A 21,904-nucleotide genomic window follows, 5' to 3' on the forward strand; every position below is an offset into this window, starting at 1 on the left:
TGACGGACAGACCTGCCTGTAGTGAGAGGCAGAGGAGTAGCGCAGTGTAGGTGTGAAAGTGCTGAGATAAAGAGAAAGGGTGTCATATTATAGTTTGACCGGTAGAGGGCAGTGGAGAGTGTAAGAGTGGGACTGAATAACTGACATTGGGCAGAGGAACTGTCAGGTGATAGTGGGCGGAGCTACCCGGACTGGGAGTATAAAAGGCTGAGGGAAGGTTCTGGAAAGGTCAGTCAGCGTGGGGAGCACACTAGAGAGGAAGTTCTGCTGCGGAGATAGAGACAGTGGAAAGGCTCCAGAGAAGACTGACAGTTGAGGCGGTCACGGGGGGTGGCCCACAGGACGGTAGCCGTAGACGAAGACGGCCTGTGGGTATTGAACGGACGGTGTACTCAGACTGGTGAAGCGCTGTGGTGTATGGGCCTAGGTCAGCCACAGTGAAAAGAGCCACAGAGGACGCCACGATTATAGTAACAAGGGAAGTGAAGGTACTCGGGTCTGTGTACAAGAGAAGTGTAAAGTTGCTGTGGTGAATTGCGGTGGTCGTCAGAAAGACGGCCAATAAAAACGGACCTGTTGAATACAAACTCTGTCTCAGTCTCGTGTCTGTCTGCGGCAAGAAGCAGGTCACACCCCCATCCCTGTCGGTTAAACTTTCCCCTATCCTACATTTGGCATAGTCGGCAGGATTCTTGCCGCAAATGCAACACCTTCAGCGACAAGCCTGCCACAAAGTACCAAAGGACCCCAAGCTGTACGGGGTGAAGATTTTATTTTTCCTGTGGATTACAATTTGGGACTGTGCTTCGGATTGCTGGCTGTCATTAAGTGGAATCGGAGCAGAAAAGTGTTCTGTCAAAATGGCTGTGGCATTTCAGCGTCAGGAAGAGACACAGGAGTTTGCAGCCATACTGGACAATTTAGGACTATGTCGCATCCACTCCTGGGGGAGCAGCCTACATCAGGAGACAGCCGCCCTCCCATGCTGGACCTTGGAAAATGGGTGGAGAGGCCGAACAACGCCCCACCCACGAGCGGGAGTGGCCCAGGTGAAGAGACTGGGTGCAGCTGCTTGGCGCCATTGTGCTTCGGGAACTCTGGAGAGATGCGACGCTGCAGCTGCCGTGGCCTCAGACGCCTGGAGTGGAAATGGCGTCAGGAAGTTGAATCCCATAGGGAGATCTGCCCCTGGGAGCCATTCTCGATACCCCGGACTTTGTTGGAACCGCTGCTGGAAGAAGCGGCACGAGTTCACCCCGCAGAACCATCGGGCCTGGAGGCCGGCCCTGCCGGACGGCAGGGTGAAGACCAACGGCTACTAAAAGAGCTGCGGGAAAGCCTGCCGTCAGCCGTGACGCCGGGGGAGGCGAGCGTTCCCCCGGTCCAGTCGGCGGCACTGCAGACAGATCCCACGCCCAGTGCACCAGACAGGTCCCCGGGCCCTGAAACCGGCCCTCGGCTGACCTCCCGCTCTCCAGCGACTACAGCCCTGGATGACTTTACGGCTCCTAACAACCATCAGGTGATAGTGGGCGGAGCTACCAGGACTGGGAGTATAAAAGGCTGAGGGAAGGTTCTGGAAAGTTCAGTCAGCGAGGGGAGCACACTAGAGAGGAAGTTCTGCTGCGGAGATAGAGACAGTAGAAAGGCTCCAGAAAGGACTGACAGTTGAGGCGGTCACGGGGGGTGGCCCAGAGGACGGTAGCCACAGACGAAGACGGCCTGTGGGTATTGAACGGACAGTGTACTCAGACTGGTGAAGCGCTGTGGTGGATGGGCCTAGAGCACCAAAAGTGAAAAGAACCACAGAGGACGCAATGATTATAGTAACAAAGGAAGTGCAGGTACCCGGGTCTGTGTACAAGAGAAGTGTAAGGCTGTGTGCACACGATGCAGATTTGCAGCGGATTTTACCGCGCAGAAACGTTGCATATCCGCATTGTGATGTACAGTAGCCTTAAAATGAATGGAAAAAAAAAAAACGCTGTGCAGACGCTGCGGATTTTTCCACGCGGTTTTCCCGCGGTACAAAATCCGCAGCATGTTACTACTTTTGTGCGGTTTTCCACCTCCCCTGTCACCAAATCCGCAGGGGGAAAACCGCGATGGAAAACCGCACAAAAACCGCAAGAAAACCGCAGGACAAATGGAAGAAATCCGCAGGAAAAATGCAGGTCATTTGACCTGCGGATTTCTTCCATTCTGCGCGGAAAAATCCGCAGGGCCAAAAAGTACGTGTGCACTAACCCCACAGTTGCTGTGAATTGCAGTGGTCGTCAGAAAGACGGCCAATAAAAACGGACCTGTTGAAGACAAACTCTGTCTCAGTCTCGTGTCTGTCTGCGGCAAGAAGCAGGTCACCCCCCCATCCCTGTAGGTTAAACTTTCCCCTATCCTACATAACAATAGAACTGCAGACCCCGAGAGTCAATACTGCAGACTCCGAGAGTCATTATTGCAGTCTCCGGGAGACATTACTGCAGACCCCAGGAGGCATTACTGCAGACTCCGAGAGTCATTACTGCAGACCCCGGGAGTCATTATTATAGTCCCCGGGAGTCATTATTATAGTCCCCGGGAGGCATTACTGCAGAATTAGGGAGATATTACTGCAGACTCCGAGAGTCATTATTGCAGTCTCCGGGAGACATTACTGCAGACCCCAGGAGGCATTACTGCAGACTCCGAGAGTCATTACTGCAGACCCCGGGAGTCATTATTATAGTCCCCGGGAGTCATTATTATAGTCCCCGGGAGGCATTACTGCAGAATTAGGGAGATATTACTGCAGACTCCGAGAGTCATTATTGCAGTCTCCGGGAGTCATTACTGCAGACCCCGGGAGTCATTATTATAGTCCCCTGGAGGCTTTACTGCAGAATTAGGGAGATATTACTGCAGAATTAGGGAGATATTACTGCAGACCCCAGGAGACAATGCTGCAGACCCCGGGAGTCATTACTGGAGACATTACTGCTGATTGTGCGGCCGTGACGTCAGGGGAATTCCTGACTGTGGAGCCGGAAGGATCAGTAACTGAAGTAATAATAACTGGATGTGAGGGAGTAAAGGGGGAAGGGGCGGCTGACGGGTGCCAGGACAGGAGGGGCAGTGAGCTGGGAGAACACGAGCGCAGGGTACGTACTCTGAGCTGGAAGCACTGGCGTCCTGTGCCTCGTCCCGTCTGTCACACCGCGCTGGAGGGAGGGCAGCAGGGAGCTGTGACTGCACTGGGCGGGAACCTGACAGACACCGAACAGCAGCGCACAGACTAATCAGTCCCAGATAACACTACACGGAGGAGCCGAGTGTCATAACAACAGGTGAGTGCTGCCCTGAGGCGAGAGCCGCTCGTCCTGTTCTGCCACTGGCTCCATGTATGGACCATAGTCCTGTCTGTGGGCCCTTTACCCCCATGTATGGACCCCTGCCCTCAGTGTGGGACCTTTACCCCATGTATGGACCATAGTCCTGTCTGGGGGCCTTTACCCCATGTATGGACCATAGTCCTGTCTGTGGGCCCCTTACCCCCATGTATGGACCATAGTCCTGTCTGTGGGCCCCTTACCCCCATGTATGGACCCCTGCCCTCAGTGTGGGCCCTTTACCCCATGTATGGACCTCCTGCCCTCAGTGTGGGCCCTTTACCCCATGTATGGACCATAGTCCTGTCTGGGGGCCTTTACCCCATGTATGGACCATAGTCCTGTCTGTGGGCCCCTTACCCCCATGTATGGACCATAGTCCTGTCTGTGGGCCCCTTACCCCCATGTATGGACCCCTGCCCTCAGTGTGGGCCCTTTACCCCATGTATGGACCTCCTGCCCTCAGTGTGGGCCCTTTACCCCATGTATGGACCTCCTGCCCTCAGTGTGGGCCCTTTACCCCATGTATGGGCCCTTTACCCCATGTATGGACCTCCTGCCCTCAGTGTGGGCCCTTTACCCCATGTATGGACCTCCTGCCCTCAGTGTGGGCCCTTTACCCCATGTATGGACCTCCTGCCCTCAGTGTGGGCCCTTTACCCCATGTATGGACCTCCTGCCCTCAGTGTGGGCCCTTTACCCCATGTATGGACCATAGTCCTGTCTGTGGGCCCTTCACCCCATGTATGGACCCCTGCCCTCAGTGTGGGCCCTTTACCCCATGTATGGACCATAGTCCTGTCTGTGGGCCCTTTACCCCATGTATGGACCCCCTGCCCTCAGTGTGGGCTGCTGTGGCTGACAGATGTGCTCTGTACCACATGTAGTCTGTGTCTGTAACCATGTGACAGAATTGTACATTACCTAGCTCCAGATTAACCACTTCACTACTGGCAGGGTGACCCACTGCGTTATCTTAGTAGGATTTTCTTCATTTTCACATAATAATCTTTATTTTTATATAGCGCTAGCATATTCCGCAGCGCTTTACAGTTTGCACACATTATCATCGTTGTCCCCATTGGGGCTCACAATCTAAATTCCCTATCATTAGGTCTTTGGAGTGTGGGAGGAAACCGGAGGAAACCCACGCAAACATGGGGAGAACATACAAACTCCTTGCAGATGTTGTCCTTGGTGGGATTTGAACCCAGGACTCCAGCGCGGCAAGGCTACAGTGCTAACCACTGAGCCACCGTGCTGCACTTAAAGGCTCTTTTACTTAGCGTCCCTTCCACTGCAGATATAATCGTTTATAAATTTGTTCAAAAATACCTGAATTTTGACAGGGGGGCAGGTGTTTCCCCCTCTGACTCATTTCGTAATTGGCGCCGCCTCCTCAGTTTTCTTTTGAAATGCGGCGCCTGCGCTGTACTACATCTTCTTGGGCATGCGCATCTTACTGTACCAGCAGAGTGAATGACATTCCTGAAATCTCTTGAACTCATTTCTTACTTTTTCTTTGTAGTTTTAAACCTCGAGCATGTCAATTCTTTCTGCGACTAGTAAAAAACACACACAAAACACATTTACATTATGCAGCCTTTTTCCTGCCAACACTACACGGTGTATGCTGCAGAGTCTTCTGCTACAAACACTGTGTATGCATACACTAAGGGTCCATTTACATGGACGGATCGACGGTCGTCTGAGTGCTTGTTTACTCCGGTAGACCAAAGTATTAGTAAGCGATGCTCACTGAACAATCTGGACTATACTTTTCTGCTGCAGCTTGTTTACCTCGCAATAAAATCGCGGAACAGGCGTTTTTAACAAGCGCGGTGTAAATGGCCCTAAGTGGTTAATGCAGCAGTGCCTTCCATGTGATTGCTGCTGTGTATGGAAGGAATTTGCTTAGCAAATGTCCCCATGTGTGTGTCTGCATGGTTATAATGTACCTTCAGTTCAGCTCTAGTTTTGGTGTTCCTTTTCTTTGAACAGATTCCACCATAGTTACATCATGCCTGGGAATTTCCTAGCAGCGTTCTCTAGGGTGGGTGATGACTGTCCCCATCCCCCTCACACAAGGCTCACTCCCATGTGTTCTGTAAGCCCCCTATGAGCAGAGGCTATAAATGATGCTGACCTCAGTATTTAGCCCAGAGTTACAGTAGGACAGTTGCCTCCTACTGAAGATGCCATGTCAGCATGTTTTACCACTTCTACAGTGTGTGTGTATGTATATATATATATATATATATATATATATATATATATATATATATATATATTTATATATCTAGCTCTATCTCTATCTCTTCCATACCATAGATCATGTTATCGACTGTAGTTCCGGATAGCATAGATGATGAATAGCCCGAGAGTTGTGCAAGTCAGAATTCTTTGTAAATTCCAAATCTAGCTGACACGGGTATTTCTGAGAAGAAGGAACTGCTGTGCCGCCTGCAATGATGTTGCCTAGTTGTTACTTTTCTTGTGCAGTATTGGATTTCAGAAGAGTATTACTATCCCTTCCAAGACTCAAAGATATACAGTCATGGCCAAAAGTATTGACACGCCTGCAATTCTGTCAGATAATACTCAGTTTCTTCCTGAAAATGATTGCAAACACAAATTCTTTGGTATTATTATCTTCATTTAATTTGTCTTAAATGAAAAAACACAAAAAGAATTGTCCTAAAGCCAAATTGGATATAATTCCACACCAAACATAACAAAGAGGGTGGACAAAAGTATTGGCACTGTTCAAAAAATCATGTGATGCTTCTCTAATTTGTGTAATTAACAGCACCTATAACTTACCTGTGGCACCTAACAGGTGTTGGCAATAACTAAATCACACTTGCAGCCAGTTGACATGGATTAAAGTTGACTCAACCTCTGTCCTGTGTCCTTGTGTGTACCACATTGAGCATGGAGAAAAGAAAGAAGACCAAAGAACTGTCTGAGGACTTGAGAAACCAAATTGTGAGGAAGCATGAGCAATATCAAGGCTACAAGTCCATCTCCAAAGACCAGAATGTTCCTGTGTCTACCGTGCGCAGTGTCATCAAGAAGTTTAAAGCCCATGGCACTGTGGCTAACCTCTCTAGATGTGGCCGGAAAAGAAAAATTGACAAGAGATTTCAATGCAAGATTGTGCGGATGTTGGATAAAGAACCTCCACTAACATCCAAACAAGTTCAAGCTACCCTGCAGTCCGAGGGTACAACGGTGTCAACCCGTACTATCCGTCGGCATCTGAATGAAAAGGGACTGTATGGTAGTAGACCCAGGAAGACTCCACTTCTTACCCCGAGACATAAAAAAGCCAAGCTGGAGTTTGCCAAAACTTACCTGAAAAAGCCTAAAACATTTTGGAAGAATGTTCTCTGGTCAGATGAAACAAAAGTAGAGCTTTTAGGGCAAAAGCATCAACATAGAGTTTACAGGAGAAAAAAGAGGCATTCAAAGAAAAGTACACGGTCCCTACAGTCAAACATGGCGGAGGTTCCCTGATGTTTTGGGGTTGCTTTGCTGCCTCTGGCACTGGACTGCTTGACCGTGTGCTTGGCATTATGAAGTCAGAAGACTACCAACAAATTTTGCAGCATAATATAGGGCCCAGTGTGAGAAAGCTGGGTCTACCTCAGAGGTCATGGGTCTTCCAGCAGGATAATAACCCAAAACACACTTCAAAAAGCACTAGAAAATGGTTTGAGAGAAAGCACTGGAGACTTCTAAGGTGGCCAGCAATGAGTCCAGACCTGAATCCCATAGAACACATGTGGAGAGATCTAAAAATGGCAGTTTGGAGAAGGCACCCTTCAAATATCAGGGACCTGGAGTAGTTTGCCAAAGAAGAATGGTCTAAAATTCCAGCAGAGCATTGTAAGAAACTCATTGATGGTTACCGGAAGCAGTTGGTCGCAGTTATTTTGGCTAAAGGTTGTGCAACCAAGTATTAGGCTGAGGGTGCCAATACTTTTGTCCGGCCCATTTTTGGAGTTTTGTGTGAAATGATCAATGTTTTGCTTTTTGCTTCATTCTCTTTTGTGCTTTTTCATTTAAGACAAATTAAATGAAGATAATAATACCAAAGAATTTGTGTTTGCAATCATTTTCAGGAAGAAACTGAATATTATCTGACAGAATTGCAGGGGTGTCAATACTTTTGGCCATGACTGTACATATATTTTTTTTTTTCGTTTTGTCACGTTTACATTTTATTCTGACAGCATTGTTGTTTCCTGTACTTTAGACACTATGTACTAATTCATTCATATTTACGATACGTTTTGCCACTTTTATACAATTTTTTTTTTTTTTGGCTTGTTTTTATTTTTTACCCTTTTTATTTTATCACTCTAGGTATTTTTTTTACTTGGTAATGAGCTAGCATAACGTGAACCTATCAGTAAGTGTTGCCTTAGAATTTGGTAATACTTGAGGGCATTAGGGTCATTCAGTGGCTCCTGGGTTCTCTTCATATGCAAAATGTGGGCAAAAATTTTATAACAGGGCATTGTAGGGTTTAAGCAGCAGAGAAATGTTTATTTGATTTCCACTGTTGGGGTATATGCATACAACATCTTTTTCAGGCAAATTTTGTGTGGGATTCATCTGCAAAATCACCCCATAAAATTAACATGAGGCACAGCAATGTCAAAATGACATTGCTGTGCACATGTTCCGCCTTATGTCACTTTTGTAATCACTACAAGGTTCGGAAATCATTGAGTAGTTAGAAGAAGTCACTTCTTCAGGCTATTTCTGCTCTCGTCATCTGTTCTCAACTCGGTGAAAGCCACCACAAGAACGGCGAAGCTGCCTCAGTAATACGAATGTCAGCGTTTTCTAAATGACGCTGCGTGCACATACCCTTAGGTGAGGTTCAGATGGACATAATTCATGGTCCATATATGTACCGCAATGCCCTGACTGACCTCGGTTCTTCAGACCTGGATTTGCAGCCTCAGACGTACTCCAGGCTGTAAGTTCTGGTCTGCAGATCAGCATTGAGGTCCACATACAGATGATGATATGGCACCAAATGAACGCCGTGCTCGCTGTAATTGGCCAATCAATTCCAACCAGCTAATTACAGCAATTTGACAATAAAGTTTAAAAAAAAAACCAATGTGACATGCTGTGACATATCTGATATGGCACCAGTCACAGCAGTCAAAATGGATGAGGTGATCGCGACATCACCTCTGGTGATTAACCATTCTTGTGCCGATTGGCTGAACAATAGTTCCAAAAGGATTGATATGAAATAACGTCACCGCTCTACACGCCATCTTTTCCTTAGATCCGGCTTAAAGAGCAGTTGTATAGCCCCTGTATACCTGTCAGAGACAAAATAAATGATTGGTCGCCAGTGCGATCCTCTTGTGATCTCCTGCTTCTACTCTGTCTCCTGTGCTGTGTGGCCGATCTGTGATCACAGCAGTTCCCCAATCCCTGATTTTCTCTACTTTTTATAGTAAATGTAATAAATAGTACCCTTTATACACACTTCACACAATACACATGTAAAAACACTACTTAGACACACATCTCCAACTGATTAGAAGAATAAAATTAAAATGTCCCATTCGTCAAAAAAGACACGATTCAGCACAGGAGGCATATGATCTCCTTGCCTACGACACAGATTCAGGCAGTGAGGAAGATTCCACATCCCTCTATTTTTCTTCCTCATGTAGTGAGGAGGGACCCCTGGCAAGACGCCCTGGAACCGAGGCAACCACTTCAGCAATCGATCCCATATGGACTACTCCACCCTCCGAAAATAATCAGCCTGTTATTCATTTCGTTGGCATCTCAGGTATTCAATTTGACACTGAAATTGACTTTTTCAAATTCTTTTTCAGCGAGGTAATAATCATATGGTGGCCCAAGCAAACTTGTATGCCCATCAATTTTTCACCCAAAATCCCACGTCATAATACGCCCTCTAAATGCAGCAGAAATTGCCATTTTTGTGGCATTGTGCTGCATATGGGCATAGTCAGAAAACCAGAGCTTCGGCAATACTGGAGTGCTGATGTTCTCTACAACATGCGGGTATTCGTATGGCCATGACAAGGAAAAAATGATTGCTTTACAGTGATAATGCGCAGTGTCCTCCCCAAGATGATCCCAACTTTTATTGTCTATATAAAATTTGGCCAGTGGTTGACCACTTAAGCAGAAAATGTACTGAAGTGTACAACCCCCAAAAGGATAAGGACATCTGTATAGATTAACCTCTGGGCCACCCACAGATTTAGGGTCTACGAAAGGAAGGACACTCTTGTTGACCCCCCCCCCCCATGAATGCCCCTCTGTCCTGGGAATGAATGGAAAATTGTGTGGGAATGGCTGCACCCACTGCTAAATTAGGGTTATCACCTCTATGTAGATAACTTTTACACCAGCGACCCACTCTGTCAGAGGTACAGTTGTATGCGACACCATGTGAAAAAAGCAAGACTAGAGCCCAATGCAGCGACAACATGCTAGTGGTCAGGTATAAGGACTAGAGGAATGTCCTTACCTTGACCACCTTACACCGTGACAACAGCTCCATTGTCACTGTAAAAGGTACTACAACACAAGTCCCAAAGCTAGATTTTATGATGGATTACAATAAGTAATGAGGGTGTAGATCTTTCATATCAGGTCCCCAAACCATACAGTGCCATACGAAAAGCAAAAATATGGTACAAAAAGTTGGCCATGCACGTTGAACACATGGCACTGCCACTGTGCAATGCTTTTGTGCTGTTTCGATGTTCAGGCAATACGATTTTCTGGTGTCAGGAGTGGGTGGTAATGTGACTGCAAGTGTGCAGTATGTATACTCCCAGTCTCATTCCACTGGACATGTGCCGCTTCGCTCAATATCTCTCAATTCAGTGAGGCTGCTCACATCTAGTCCGAAGTATGCATGTTGTATACTTGTGGTCACATGACCACACCGGTCTTTCGGCGGTGTAGAATCCTGACTGCATGCACCGTGTAAGATATGAGGATTCATAAGTCTGCAGTCACATAATGTAGAGTGACTACAGACTTATGTGCTAAACCCCTTTTAAAAGGTCCGTGTTGACATAGTTTGGACAATTAGGGATTTTTTTTGCTACTTGACAATTAATGAAATATCTATGTATTGTCAAACTACTGGCTACGAACAATTTGTTCTATTGTTTGTTATTCATGACCCAAGGTAATTTATCTATGAATTGTTGTACTCTTATCATTGAGGTAAATATTCCACTCCATAAAACAAGTTTATGTACTCACTAATGATGAATATAAATGACCTTATGATTGATTTAATCTGTTTCCTGAAGGAATGGCCGGCGCAGATGGGGACAATGATGTGGCTACAGAACAGACTCTCACGTGCCTGCACATGAAAATGTACCATCCTAACCAACATGACCCAAGAATTTTCAGTGCCATTGACTTGTGCAGAAGACAAGAGATCAAAGCCGAGGATGTGGTTTTGTTTGGGCGGGACATTAATAGTTGTAAGTTCAAGTTGCTCCATAGCAAAGTCTCCCGGATGCAGTTTGGTTTGCAGTTCTTTAAACCATTGAATTCTTCCACAACGTCCTTTGAGATTAAAAACCTCAGCAAGAAAACAAAACTTAATGTTGATGGATTGGAATTGGACTACCTCAATAAGGTTGAGCTTCCTCCAAAGTGCATCATTCGTTTTGGGGACTTTCAGATGTTGATGGAGAATGAAGCCGGCGAGTCTGAAGACAAATTTGCAATCTACTGTGATGTGTCACGCTTTTCTCTTGTACAAGAAATAGGCCATCCTGTGATGATGGCCATCCCTGAAAACGGCCCATTAAATTATCAGCCTTCAATTCCCTCAACTCCTCCCCCAGTGGAAGTTGATGAAAACGATACATAGAAAAAATAATTACTATATATTTTATACATGCGGAGAACAGATGAGGTAGTTTGTATGCCTGGACGTAAAAGCCATAATGTGGCTGTATTTGTGTAAGGCCGTGATCACACTACCATGTGTGATGCGAGAAACTCGCACGAGTCTCTCGCATCAACACCCGGCGCTGCCGCCAGCACTCAGGACCGGAGCTGCGGCTGCATGTATTTCTGGTTGGCACCCGGTCCTTGTCTGCCCTTATTCACACACTGACGTCAACTTTGACACAGGATAAGGTTTTTAATATTAGACAGTGTAGGACCGCCCCGACCACAGAGTCACCTTGTCGATGGTGGGACAGCTTTTATGCTATATTTGATCAAATACAGTATTACTAAAAACTCTGTATTAGAGTTGAGCGACTTTGGTCGGATCGGGTTTCATGAAACAAAATTTGAGTCGGATGAAACTGGTCCGACTAAGGCAAAAAAAAGTAGTTGTTTCGTCCGAAACCCGACCCCAATGCAAGTCAATGGGGAATAAAAGTCGGCATTGAGCAGATGACATTCATCCGCTCAATGCCGACTTTTATTCCCCATTGACTTGCATTGGGGTCGGGTTTCGGACGAAACTCCTACTTTTTTTTTTTGCCCTAGTCGGACCAGTTTCATCCGACTCATATTTTGTTTCATGAAACCCGATCCGACCAAAGTCGCTCAACTCTACTCTGTATTACTTAAATGCACTTTTGCTTTAAATTTATTTAATTACAGCAGGGATTTTGTCTTTTGTAGGTATTTCTATGCGGTCGCTGCTCCGGCCCTGAGTGCCGGCGGTAGTAGTGCCGGGTGTTGATGCGAGAGACTTGTGTGAGTTTCTCGCCTCACACACGGTAGTGTGATCCCGGCCTAAAGAGGATACTATAGACATGAGAGAGTATAAGGATTATAAAATATTGCCTTGTGTTAAAGATGGCTCCAGCTACAGACATTTGTTATTGTGTATTTAGAACATATCAGTGCAATTCTTCTAGCCCAGCTATGGGTGGGCAGAATAGGAGACCCCAGTATTGTAGCTTTTATCTGCTAATGAGACTGTAAAAATATTATTGTCAATGTCTCCACATACTGCTCTTCAATTTGTATTCATATAACTTTCACAAAGACTTTTTTATATTTTACAAATGGAAAATCTACCATGTAAAATTCAATTATTTTATCTTTATTATAAATTTTTTATTTCTGTTCTCATTGACATGTCATCATCTTAATTACGTAACTGTTTATTACGGTTATCGTGTTATTCAACTGCAAAAAAAATCTAAAAATGATATCCCCCTACAGTAAAACAAATCGGCTAGATGTTATTAAACATTAATGCCTATCCATTTTAACCCCTTGTATTGCCAACTGTTTAGCAATAAGGTTCGGATACGGCTTTAAAGAAGGCACCACTTGGATACAGTTTTGTGGTAAAACGATAATGTAACAATTTATTAAGATTACATCAGGATAATGCTGAATTATGGAATGGCAGATATAATATTACCCTGTTTTGTTAATTTCATGTGAATTATACAATTAATATGAATTATAGTACATAGAGAAATAAGCATCAATACTATACATTACCAAGTATTGTAACATCACTTCTCCACTGGAGGGACCACAGTGTCAGCGAGAAGGAAATACTCTGTGCTTGTCATCACAGAAACCGTGCATCCACGATACCTTCTGGAAATGTCCCCACCTCGCTGAACCGGGTCCTGTTTTTTATACACATCTCCCACATCCTCCCCTATTAGATCTGTGCAGTATGTTTAGGGTGAATCATCAGTATCTTGCAATTGCACAGTTGGTTGTTGTCTTGATAACAACACAAGACTTCAAGGTCTGTTATAGACTACTACAATCTTAATGTTTGTTTGCACCAACCCAAGACCTGTTTGCTACTGGCATGTCTCTTAACAATAGCACAATGCTTCAAGGTTGTTTGCTACCAAGATTTATTTACCACTGGCATGTCTTCTAACAATCAAGATTGTCTGTCACTGATTGTCTGTCACTGTTCAAAGTTCAACATATGTTGCTTGTTACAAAGTTAACTCTTCATGATCATAGCATAACGCTCTAAGATGGTAGTATATGGGCAGCATGACTTCCATAATCACCTATTCTGAAAACTGGATACCTATCGTAACCCAGGCACACACTCATACTCGTCTCATTTGTATCACAATCGGTCCTTGATTATTGTTGTCATGCATGACAATTGCTACATGAAACTATCAAAACATTTTGGTCTCCCTTGTCTCCGAGCATCATAGTATTATTGAACACAAGACTTCTTTGGTCAAGCAGCATAAATATTCATTACCTGTACAGTTGTTATTTTTAACCTTGTCTTACGGTATTAACACAGAGCAAACGCTTTGTGGCTCAGTATCAAAGTTCAGCATCAATGATATTACACCGTAGTATATTGCAATACTAGCTGAAGAGCCCGGCTCTGCCCGGGCATAGTAACTGTGGTTAGTTATAGCAAATTATAATTATCCTCCATCCCATAGTCCCGTGCCCAAATACCCATCATACATATCCTTCATCCCATAGGCCCGTGCCCATATACCCATCATACTGCATACTCTCCATCCCATAGTCGAGTGTCCATATACCCATCACACATCCTCCATCCCATAGTCCCATGCCCATATACCCATCATACATATTCGCCATCCCATAGTCGAGTGCCCATATACCCATCACACATCCTCCATCCCATAGTCCCATGCCCATATACCCATCATACATATCCTCCATCCCATAGTCCTGTGCCCATATACCCATCATACATATCCACCATCCCATAGGCCCATGCCCATATACCCATCATACATATTCTCCATCCCATAGGCCCGTGCCCATATACCCATCATACATATCCTCCATCCCATAGTCCCATGCCCATATACCCATCATACATATCCTCCATCCCATAGTCGAGTACCCATCACACATCCTCCATCCCATAGTCCCATGCCCATCACACATCCTCCATCCCATAGTCCCATGCCCATATACCCATCATACATATTCACCATCCCATAGTCGAGTGCCCATATACCGATCACACATCCTTCATCTCATAGTCCCATGCCCATATACCCATCATACATATCCTCCATCCCATAGTCCAGTGCTCATATACCCATCACACATCCTCCATCCCATAGTCAACCATTATGCTATAGCAAATTATAATTATCCTCCATCCCATAGTCCCGTGCCCATATACCCATCATACATATCCACGATCCCATGTGCCCATATACCCATCATACATATCCGCCATCCCATAGTCCCGTGCCCATATACCCGTCATGCATATCCTCCATCCCATAGTCGAGTGCCCATATACCAATCACACATCCTTCATCTCATAGTCCCATGCCCATATACCCATCATACATATCCTCCATCCCATAGTCCCGTGCCTATATACCCATCATACATATCCTCCATCCCATAGTCCAGTGCCCATATACCCATCACACATCCTCCATCCCATAGTCAACCATTATGACATAATGCGCGGCGGCAGGGCTGGCAACCTATGATGACATCAGCGTCGCCATGGCAACCATTGTGACATCATAATGAGGGGCGGGGCTTGATACCGCACACACTGTTTCCCCAGTATGCAAATAGGGGCATTATGACATCATAATGAGGGGCGGGGCTTGACGCACACACACTTTTTCCCACAGTATGTAGATAGGGGCAAAATTGTTTGGTGAATTGGAACGCGCGGGGTTAAAATTTCACCTCACAACATAGCTTAGGACGCTCTCGGGGTCCAGACGTGTGACTGTGCCAAATTTTGTGGCTGTAGCTGCGACGGTGCGGATGCCTATCCCGGACATACATACACACATGCATGCATACATACACACTTTGAGCTTTATATATTAGATATAGTGTTTGGAATCAAACAAACATATTTCATATTTGCAATACATTCCACCCTTGGTCTAGTGACCACACTATATCAAAGCATATAAACAATATATTATAATATGTAGGCTATAAGATAAACATATTTTTATTAGCACCACACCCCTTCCCAACATTTGATGTAAATGTACATCATAATCAGGAAGGATTATTATCACCGCATTATGACATAATTAATGAATATTGTGTTGATTATGTGGGCGCATGTGCTGTGCCTGCACAATTTGCACCAGGCGCTTGACATAATGTTTTTTTTTCTCTAGTCACCTTCCACGACAGCCACCTTCGAGGTTGTCTCCCCGCCCTAATGGGGGACAGGAACACAAAGAGGTTAAATAACCCTCCCCTTCCTGCTACCTCAGTGTTTTTCCTGTCCCCTATCGGGGCATGAAGAGGTCACAAGGGGCTGCCGTGGCCAGCGTGCGGAGCCCTAGATACTAACCGAAGCTGGGCAGCCGAGGTCGGGGGGTTCGCCTCTCCTTCACATGCTGCTCCCGTCTCCACCGCGGTGTGACTCGGGACTTTGCCGCCCCTCCCGCGCCCTCCGGGGTAAAGCGGGGCGGTATGGTGCCTGCGGGGTCCTGCACAGCTCCCCGGCGTTCTCCCTCCTTCCAGCGCTGCAGGTGGAGGCCGGCGCGCGCGCCAGAGGGGGCGGGCAGTAAACCGGAAGTTGCGGTGACGCGCACTTCCGGTTTGCGGCCTCCGGCGTCCTGCAAGGGGGAAACGCGCGCCGGCACCCGGGAAATGCTTCCAATGGCGGCGGGGGTTCGACCAGGTCCTCCCCAGGGACAAAGGAGGAGGGAGGAGCACCACAGAATGAACGCCAGCAACACCCTCAAAAGGGTGCAGCAGCTCCAGGTAAGCGCAGCGTGTCTGTGGTGTGTACAGCATGGATGGTGACAAACCCTCAACTGCAGCATCTGCGGAGCCCAGCGTTCCCTCTCCTACAGTGAGTAGCAGGGCCGGTCCCCTTTTTCTGTCAAACTACGGTGGCACGGATCTGAGCGAGCCTCTCTTCTTCTTGCAGGAAGACAAGGCCTCGGTCCCCAAAAATCCTCGCAAGTGTGGTATTTGTGGTGCCAGGTTTCCTTCTGACTACAGGAAAAAGTTATGCCAACCCTGTACGCAAAATATCCTGCGTACCGAGCAACCCTCCCTGTTTGACAGCATAAAAACTCTCATCAAACAGGAGGTGCAGTCCTCCATAGCCGCCCAGACCCCCGCGGCCAAGGGCCCTGCCCCAAAAAAGAGGAAAAGCACCTGTGGAAGCTGACTCGGACTCAGGAGAGGTCCGTTCCTCCGGATCGGAGGATATCTGGGAAAATGAGGGCTCCACGTCCACATCCAGTCATGATGCGAAAAAATATTATTTCTCCTCAGAGGATATGGAGGAGTTAGTATCCATGGTGAGAAACACCATGGGATTAGAGGAGGAAGAGGTTAAACTCAGTCCAGGATGAGATGTTTGGAGGGTTGAAACCCAAAGGTAGAAAAGGTTTCCCGGTTCATGAGGTCATACAGGATTTAATAGCTCAGGAGTGGTCCTCCCCCGAGAAGGCACTCACTGTGCCCTCTGAGCTTAAAAATCGGTTCCCCCTAGAGGGTGATAGTTCTATATGGGAGATCCCTAAAATAGACGTACAGGTGTCTAAGGTCACTAAAAAAACGTCCTTACCCTTTCAGGATGCTTCCCAATTAAAGGATCCGATGGATTGGAAAATATAGAGCCATCTTAAAAAGTCCTGGGAGGCCTCCACGAACCTGCTCAAGGCGAATATTGCATCCACCTGTGTAGCCAGATCTTTGTTTTTCTGGCTACGCATGTTGGAAGACCACCTATCGGGGTGTACTCCAAGAGAGGAAATCCTAGACTCCCTATCAATTCTCCAGAAGGCGACGGGATATTTAGCGGATGCCTCAGGAGAGATGGTACGGGTGGCAGCAAGGTCCCTTGTCCTTTCAAATTCGGCCAGGAGAGCCTTGTGGCTAAAATCATGGGGTGATATCACCTCCAAGACGAAGCTGTGTGCTATCCCCTTCCAGGGACACCATGTGTTTGGTCCGGTCCTAGAGGACATCCTAGAGAAGGCCTCAGACAAGAATAAGTCGCTACCAGAACAGAAATCCACCAAAAGGCGGTTTTTTCGTTCCTCAAGAGAGCAGACCTCCCAGAGAGCATTCAGAGGAAAGGGCAAGACGGGTCGATGGAGCTACCCGAAAGGGGGGAAAGGGAGAAACATCCTTGTGCCCCAACAGTAGCAGCCCCCGGAGAAACAGTGACTACCGGGTCGGGGGTCGACTCACACGGTTTCTCGCCCAATGGCAGGCCACGACTTCAAACCAGTGGGTCCTGCACACTACAATTTGGGCTGAAGCTGGAGTTCGAGCACCCTCCCCCACACGCCCTAAGAATTACTCCAACACAGTCCCCAAGTCTACAGAGAATATTGTGGCGTCAGATAGAAGAACTCCTACGAGAAGAAGTGGTCTCATATGAGCCTCCGCAAGAGGAGGGGCAGGGGGCATTATTCTCGCCTGTTCCTGATAAAAAAACCTTCAGGAAAACACAGGCTCATAATAAATCTGAAGCCCCTGAACCACTTCATCAAGTACCGAAGGTTCAAAATGGAATCAGGGAAGTCGGCGATTCCGCTGATTGGGCAAAACTGGCAAATGGCCACGATCTGAGGGATGCGTATTACCACGTCCCCATTCATCCAGACCACCAAAAGTTCCTGAGGTTCGCGATCTTCCACGGCCAAAAAATCCGCCACCTCCAGTTCAACGCCCTGCCGTTTGGGGTATCCCCAGCACCAAGGGTATTTACGAAGATAATGAGGGAAGCAGTCATCTCTATCCGGCTTCAAGGAATATGTATTGTGCCGTATCTAGACGATCTGCTGATCATCGCACCATCGGTAGCCCGGCTGAACCAAGACGTATTAAGGACCCTACAGATACTCGAGGGCTTGGGGTGGATACCGAATCTCCAGAAGTCGGCCCTCTATCCTTCTCCAAGGAGAAAATTCCTGGGAATCCTCTTGGATTCAGCAAAAAGAACCTCCTTTCTCCCCGAAGATCGGCAAAGAGACCTTCGGCAGAAAGCAATCCGGTTCAGAAACCAGAAGGCGCCAACACTAAGGGACGCCATGTCCATCCTGGGTTCTCTGACGGCGTGCATTCAGGCGGTATCTTGGGCACAAGCTCATACGCGAGTCCTCCAATCATATGTCCTGATGAACGCAAAGAGGTATTCAAACAACCTATCAAAAAGAATCCTGCTTCCAGGACATGTGAAAACAAGCCTTTGGTGGTGGCTGAATTACCGGAACCTGAGGCGAGGAATAAGTTGGGATCAGCTTCCTCTAAAGGTACTATGTACCGATGCCAGCCTGAGAGGCTGGGGGGCGGTGATCGAAGACTCATACTTTCAGGGGCAATGGCCCCAGAACATAAGATCTGGATCGTCAAACCTAAGAGAATTGACGGCAGTAGAAGAGTCGCTGAAAGCCGCATCAGCCCTAGTCAAAAACCATCATGTTCGGATATACTCCGACAACGTGACCACAGTAGCGTATCTCAGGCACCAGGGGGGCACAAGGTACGCCAGTCTAAAGAATGTAGCAGCAAGGATCTTCCTCTGGGCAGAGAAGAACCTATTATCCGTTTCCGCAGTACATCTGAAGGGGTCGGAAAACATCCAGGCAGACTTCCTGAGCAGGAAAGACGTCCATCCAGGGGAATGGTGTCTGAACCAAGAGGTCTTCCAGAACCTAGTCTCAAGATGGGGAAACCCAGAAGTCGACCTGTTCGCGAATGCGCAGAATGCAAAGGTGGCAACCTTTTTTTCCCTCAGTCCCACGTATGGAGCCCGGGGGACAGATGCGTTTGCCCATCCATGGATCTTCAGACTGGCCTACGCCTTTCCCCCAATCCCGATGCTGGCAAGAACATTACAGAAGATCAGAGCAGACTGAGTCACAACGATCCTGGTGGCTCCCATGTGGCCAGGACGAAGCTGGTACAGCGTTCTGCTGGACATGGCCCAAGAGGGTCCCTTGCTCCTACCCCAAAACACCGACCTCCTGTTTCAGGGTCCCTTGCTTCACCCGAAGTCGACCAGGCTGCGTCTAGCAGCTTGGTTATTGAAGCCAATATTCTAAAGGCTAAAGGGTTGTCGGACAAGGTGATTCGGACCCTTCCCTTCAGAAAGCTGGTGACGAACGCAATTTACGGCAAGATATGGAAGAGGTTTTGCTCCTGGTGCCTCCCGGGGGCCCCTGACCCCCTTCATCCAAATATTGCCCAAATACTGGATTTCCTGCAGAAGGGCTTAGAATTAGGGCTTACACCAAGTACGTTAAAAGTACAGGTATCTGCCCTTAGCTCTTTCTTTGACCAAGACCTAGCTAGACACCGCTGGATCAAGCGGTTCATGGTAGCGGCAGGCAGGATTCGCCCTTCAGTCCCTGATCGGGTTCCCCCCTGGGATCTTAATTTAGTACTCAATAGCCTGACACAGGCCCCGTTTGAGCCCCTGTCAGAAATCTCATTGAAGGTTCTTACACTCAAAACGGTATTTCTGGTAGCAATCACATCGGCTAGACGGGTGGGGGAGTTACAGGCCCTATCAGTACAGGAACCTTACCTCCTACTCAATTCTGACAGTATAGTACTGCGTATAGACCCCTCCTTTTTGCCCAAGGTGGTGTCAGATTTTCATAGAAGCCAGGATATCGTGTTGCCCTCATTTTGCCCAAATCATTCTAATCCGAAAGAGGGAAGGTTTCATACCCTGGACGTTCGCAGGGTGGTTCTCGGCTACCTCGAAGCAACCAAGGATTGGAGAATTGATCAGAACCTGTTCCTTCAGTATTCGGGAAGAAACAAAGGGAGGAAGGCAGCAAAGAGCACAATAGCGGGATGGATCAAGCAGTCCATCTCCCTGGCAAACTCTTCAAGACATCTATCTCCGCCGGAGTCGTTAAAAGCCCCCTCCACTTGATCAGTCGCTACGTCCTGGGCAGCAAGAGGAAATACGTCTTCAGAGCAGATATGCAGAGCTGCCACCTGGTCCTCTGTGCACACCTTTACCAGACATTATAGACTGGACTTCAATAGGGATCTGACGTTCGGCAGACGCGTCTTGCAAGCCGTAGTCCCTCCCTGAAAAAAAAAATTAACGTTGGCATGACTCCAAGGTGGCTGTCGTGGAAGGTGACTAGAGAAAATAGAATTAGACTTACCGGTAATTCGGTTTCTAGGAACCTTCCACGACAGCACTAATTTCCCTCCCTATATGATGTATTTACCTGATGATTCCTGCTCTACTGGCTGTAACTATTCATGCTAATATGTCAGAAAAAACACTGAGGTAGCTGGAAGGGGAGGGTTATTTAACCTCTTTGTGTTCCTGTCCCCCTTTAGGGCGGGGAGACAACCTCCAAGGTGGCTGTCGTGGAAGGTTCCTAGAAACCGAATTACCGGTAAGTCTAATTCTATTTTTATTAGTCGGACAACCCCTTCTCAATTACATTATTTCGCCACGTAGAGAAAAGACACCTTATATTTGCTTCTGTTGCCGGCGCAATTCCAGCGACATAAGTGGTTGGTGTCCTAGGGCTTGCGTGACATTGTTATATCAGCTGAGCCCTGGAGCCAAACAGTGGCCACTTTACTCTCACTTCATTCAGACAAAACTGACAACCGTAATCAGTCGTCCAGATGTCAGCAGTTACTGGCTGGCTGCAGGGCTTAAGTGATATAACAATGTCATGAGCGACCCGATGTTGGAAAGGAAAGGTAAGTATAAGATGTTTTTACTCCTCATGAGAGAATGTAACAATTGAGAAGGGGTAGCCTGAGTTGTAAGGAAACCAGAGGTTATAAAATGACCTTCTGGTCTGCCTGATACACGGTGGCATGTTAGGACTCAGGCCATTCTGTCACTTTGACACTGCCAGGTTTATTACCCTGCAATACATATAAATATTGTTGGGTATTAGCCCAGTTATCAGTCTATAAAAAAATATTTAAGACCCATAGAGTGACTACACAAAAACCAAAAAAAAACTAAGAATGTAAACATAACAAAAAATGTTTAGCCAATAAATATACATCTTTATTCAGCTCTGGCCGCGGAAAAATATAACTTATAGCTTCCAGAATATGGTGATGTTTTTTCCTACAAAATAATTTTTAGTGGGCAAAAGTAGCAAAAAAATCTAAAAAAAAAATAAATAAAAAAACTATAGAAATCTAGTATCCTTAAAATCGTACTGACCCAAAGAATAAAACTGGGTTATGTTTACTGCATGGTGAATGGCGTAAAGCCCCCACCAAAAAAATCCTGAATTGCAGTTTTTGATTTGTTTTACCTCTAAATTATAAGTGCATAGTGTGTAAGAAAACAGAAAAACCAATATAAATCTGGTGTCGCTTTAATCGTATTGACCTGAAGAATAAAGCCATCATGTCACCATAACGTGAACGACATGAAAAAGTTCAGGAATTGCATTTACTTTTTTTAATTTGTTCATCGTGCCTTCCAAAAATAACTGTCTAAATCCCGAAAACTTGTGATTCACCCACAGAACCATTCATGAGGTAGAAAGACCTTGGATCCAAAATGT

The 21,904-nt window shown here is 46.6% G+C and overlaps 2 protein-coding genes across 7 annotated transcripts in view; one reads left to right on the forward strand and one right to left on the reverse strand.

Moving 5' to 3' along the window:
- ALPK1 (alpha kinase 1) overlaps positions 1-3,295 on the reverse strand; it is a 268,067-nt gene extending 264,772 nt beyond the window's left edge. For 4 of the 5 annotated variants that reach the window (XM_073571943.1, XM_073571947.1, XM_073571942.1 and 1 more), the window contains exon 1: positions 3,146-3,231. The gene's annotated coding sequence lies outside the window, so the exon portion shown is untranslated. Of the gene's footprint in view, positions 1-3,145 lie in introns of all 5 variants that reach the window. The other variant, XM_073571946.1, reaches the window with a different exon arrangement.
- On the forward strand, positions 3,058-11,716 carry TIFA (TRAF interacting protein with forkhead associated domain). 2 transcript variants are annotated; one of them, XM_073571950.1, is made up of 3 exons: positions 3,058-3,323; positions 9,077-9,198; positions 10,709-11,716. In XM_073571950.1, the coding sequence occupies exon 3, from the start codon at positions 10,711-10,713 to the stop codon at positions 11,281-11,283; it is 573 nt and encodes a 190-aa protein (XP_073428051.1). In that variant the 5' UTR covers positions 3,058-3,323; positions 9,077-9,198; positions 10,709-10,710; the 3' UTR covers positions 11,284-11,716. The 2 variants fall into 2 exon arrangements, with proteins under 2 accessions (XP_073428051.1, XP_073428050.1); XM_073571949.1 differs by lacking the exon at positions 9,077-9,198 and having other exon boundaries at positions 3,060-3,323.
- Positions 11,717-21,904: the final 10,188 nt, after the last annotated feature.

The sequence above is a fragment of the Dendrobates tinctorius genome, unplaced genomic scaffold (assembly GCF_039654945.1).
Source record: "Dendrobates tinctorius isolate UK_male_01 unplaced genomic scaffold, ASM3965494v1 ptg000030l, whole genome shotgun sequence".
In the NCBI taxonomy this organism is placed as follows: Eukaryota; Metazoa; Chordata; class Amphibia; order Anura; family Dendrobatidae; genus Dendrobates; species Dendrobates tinctorius.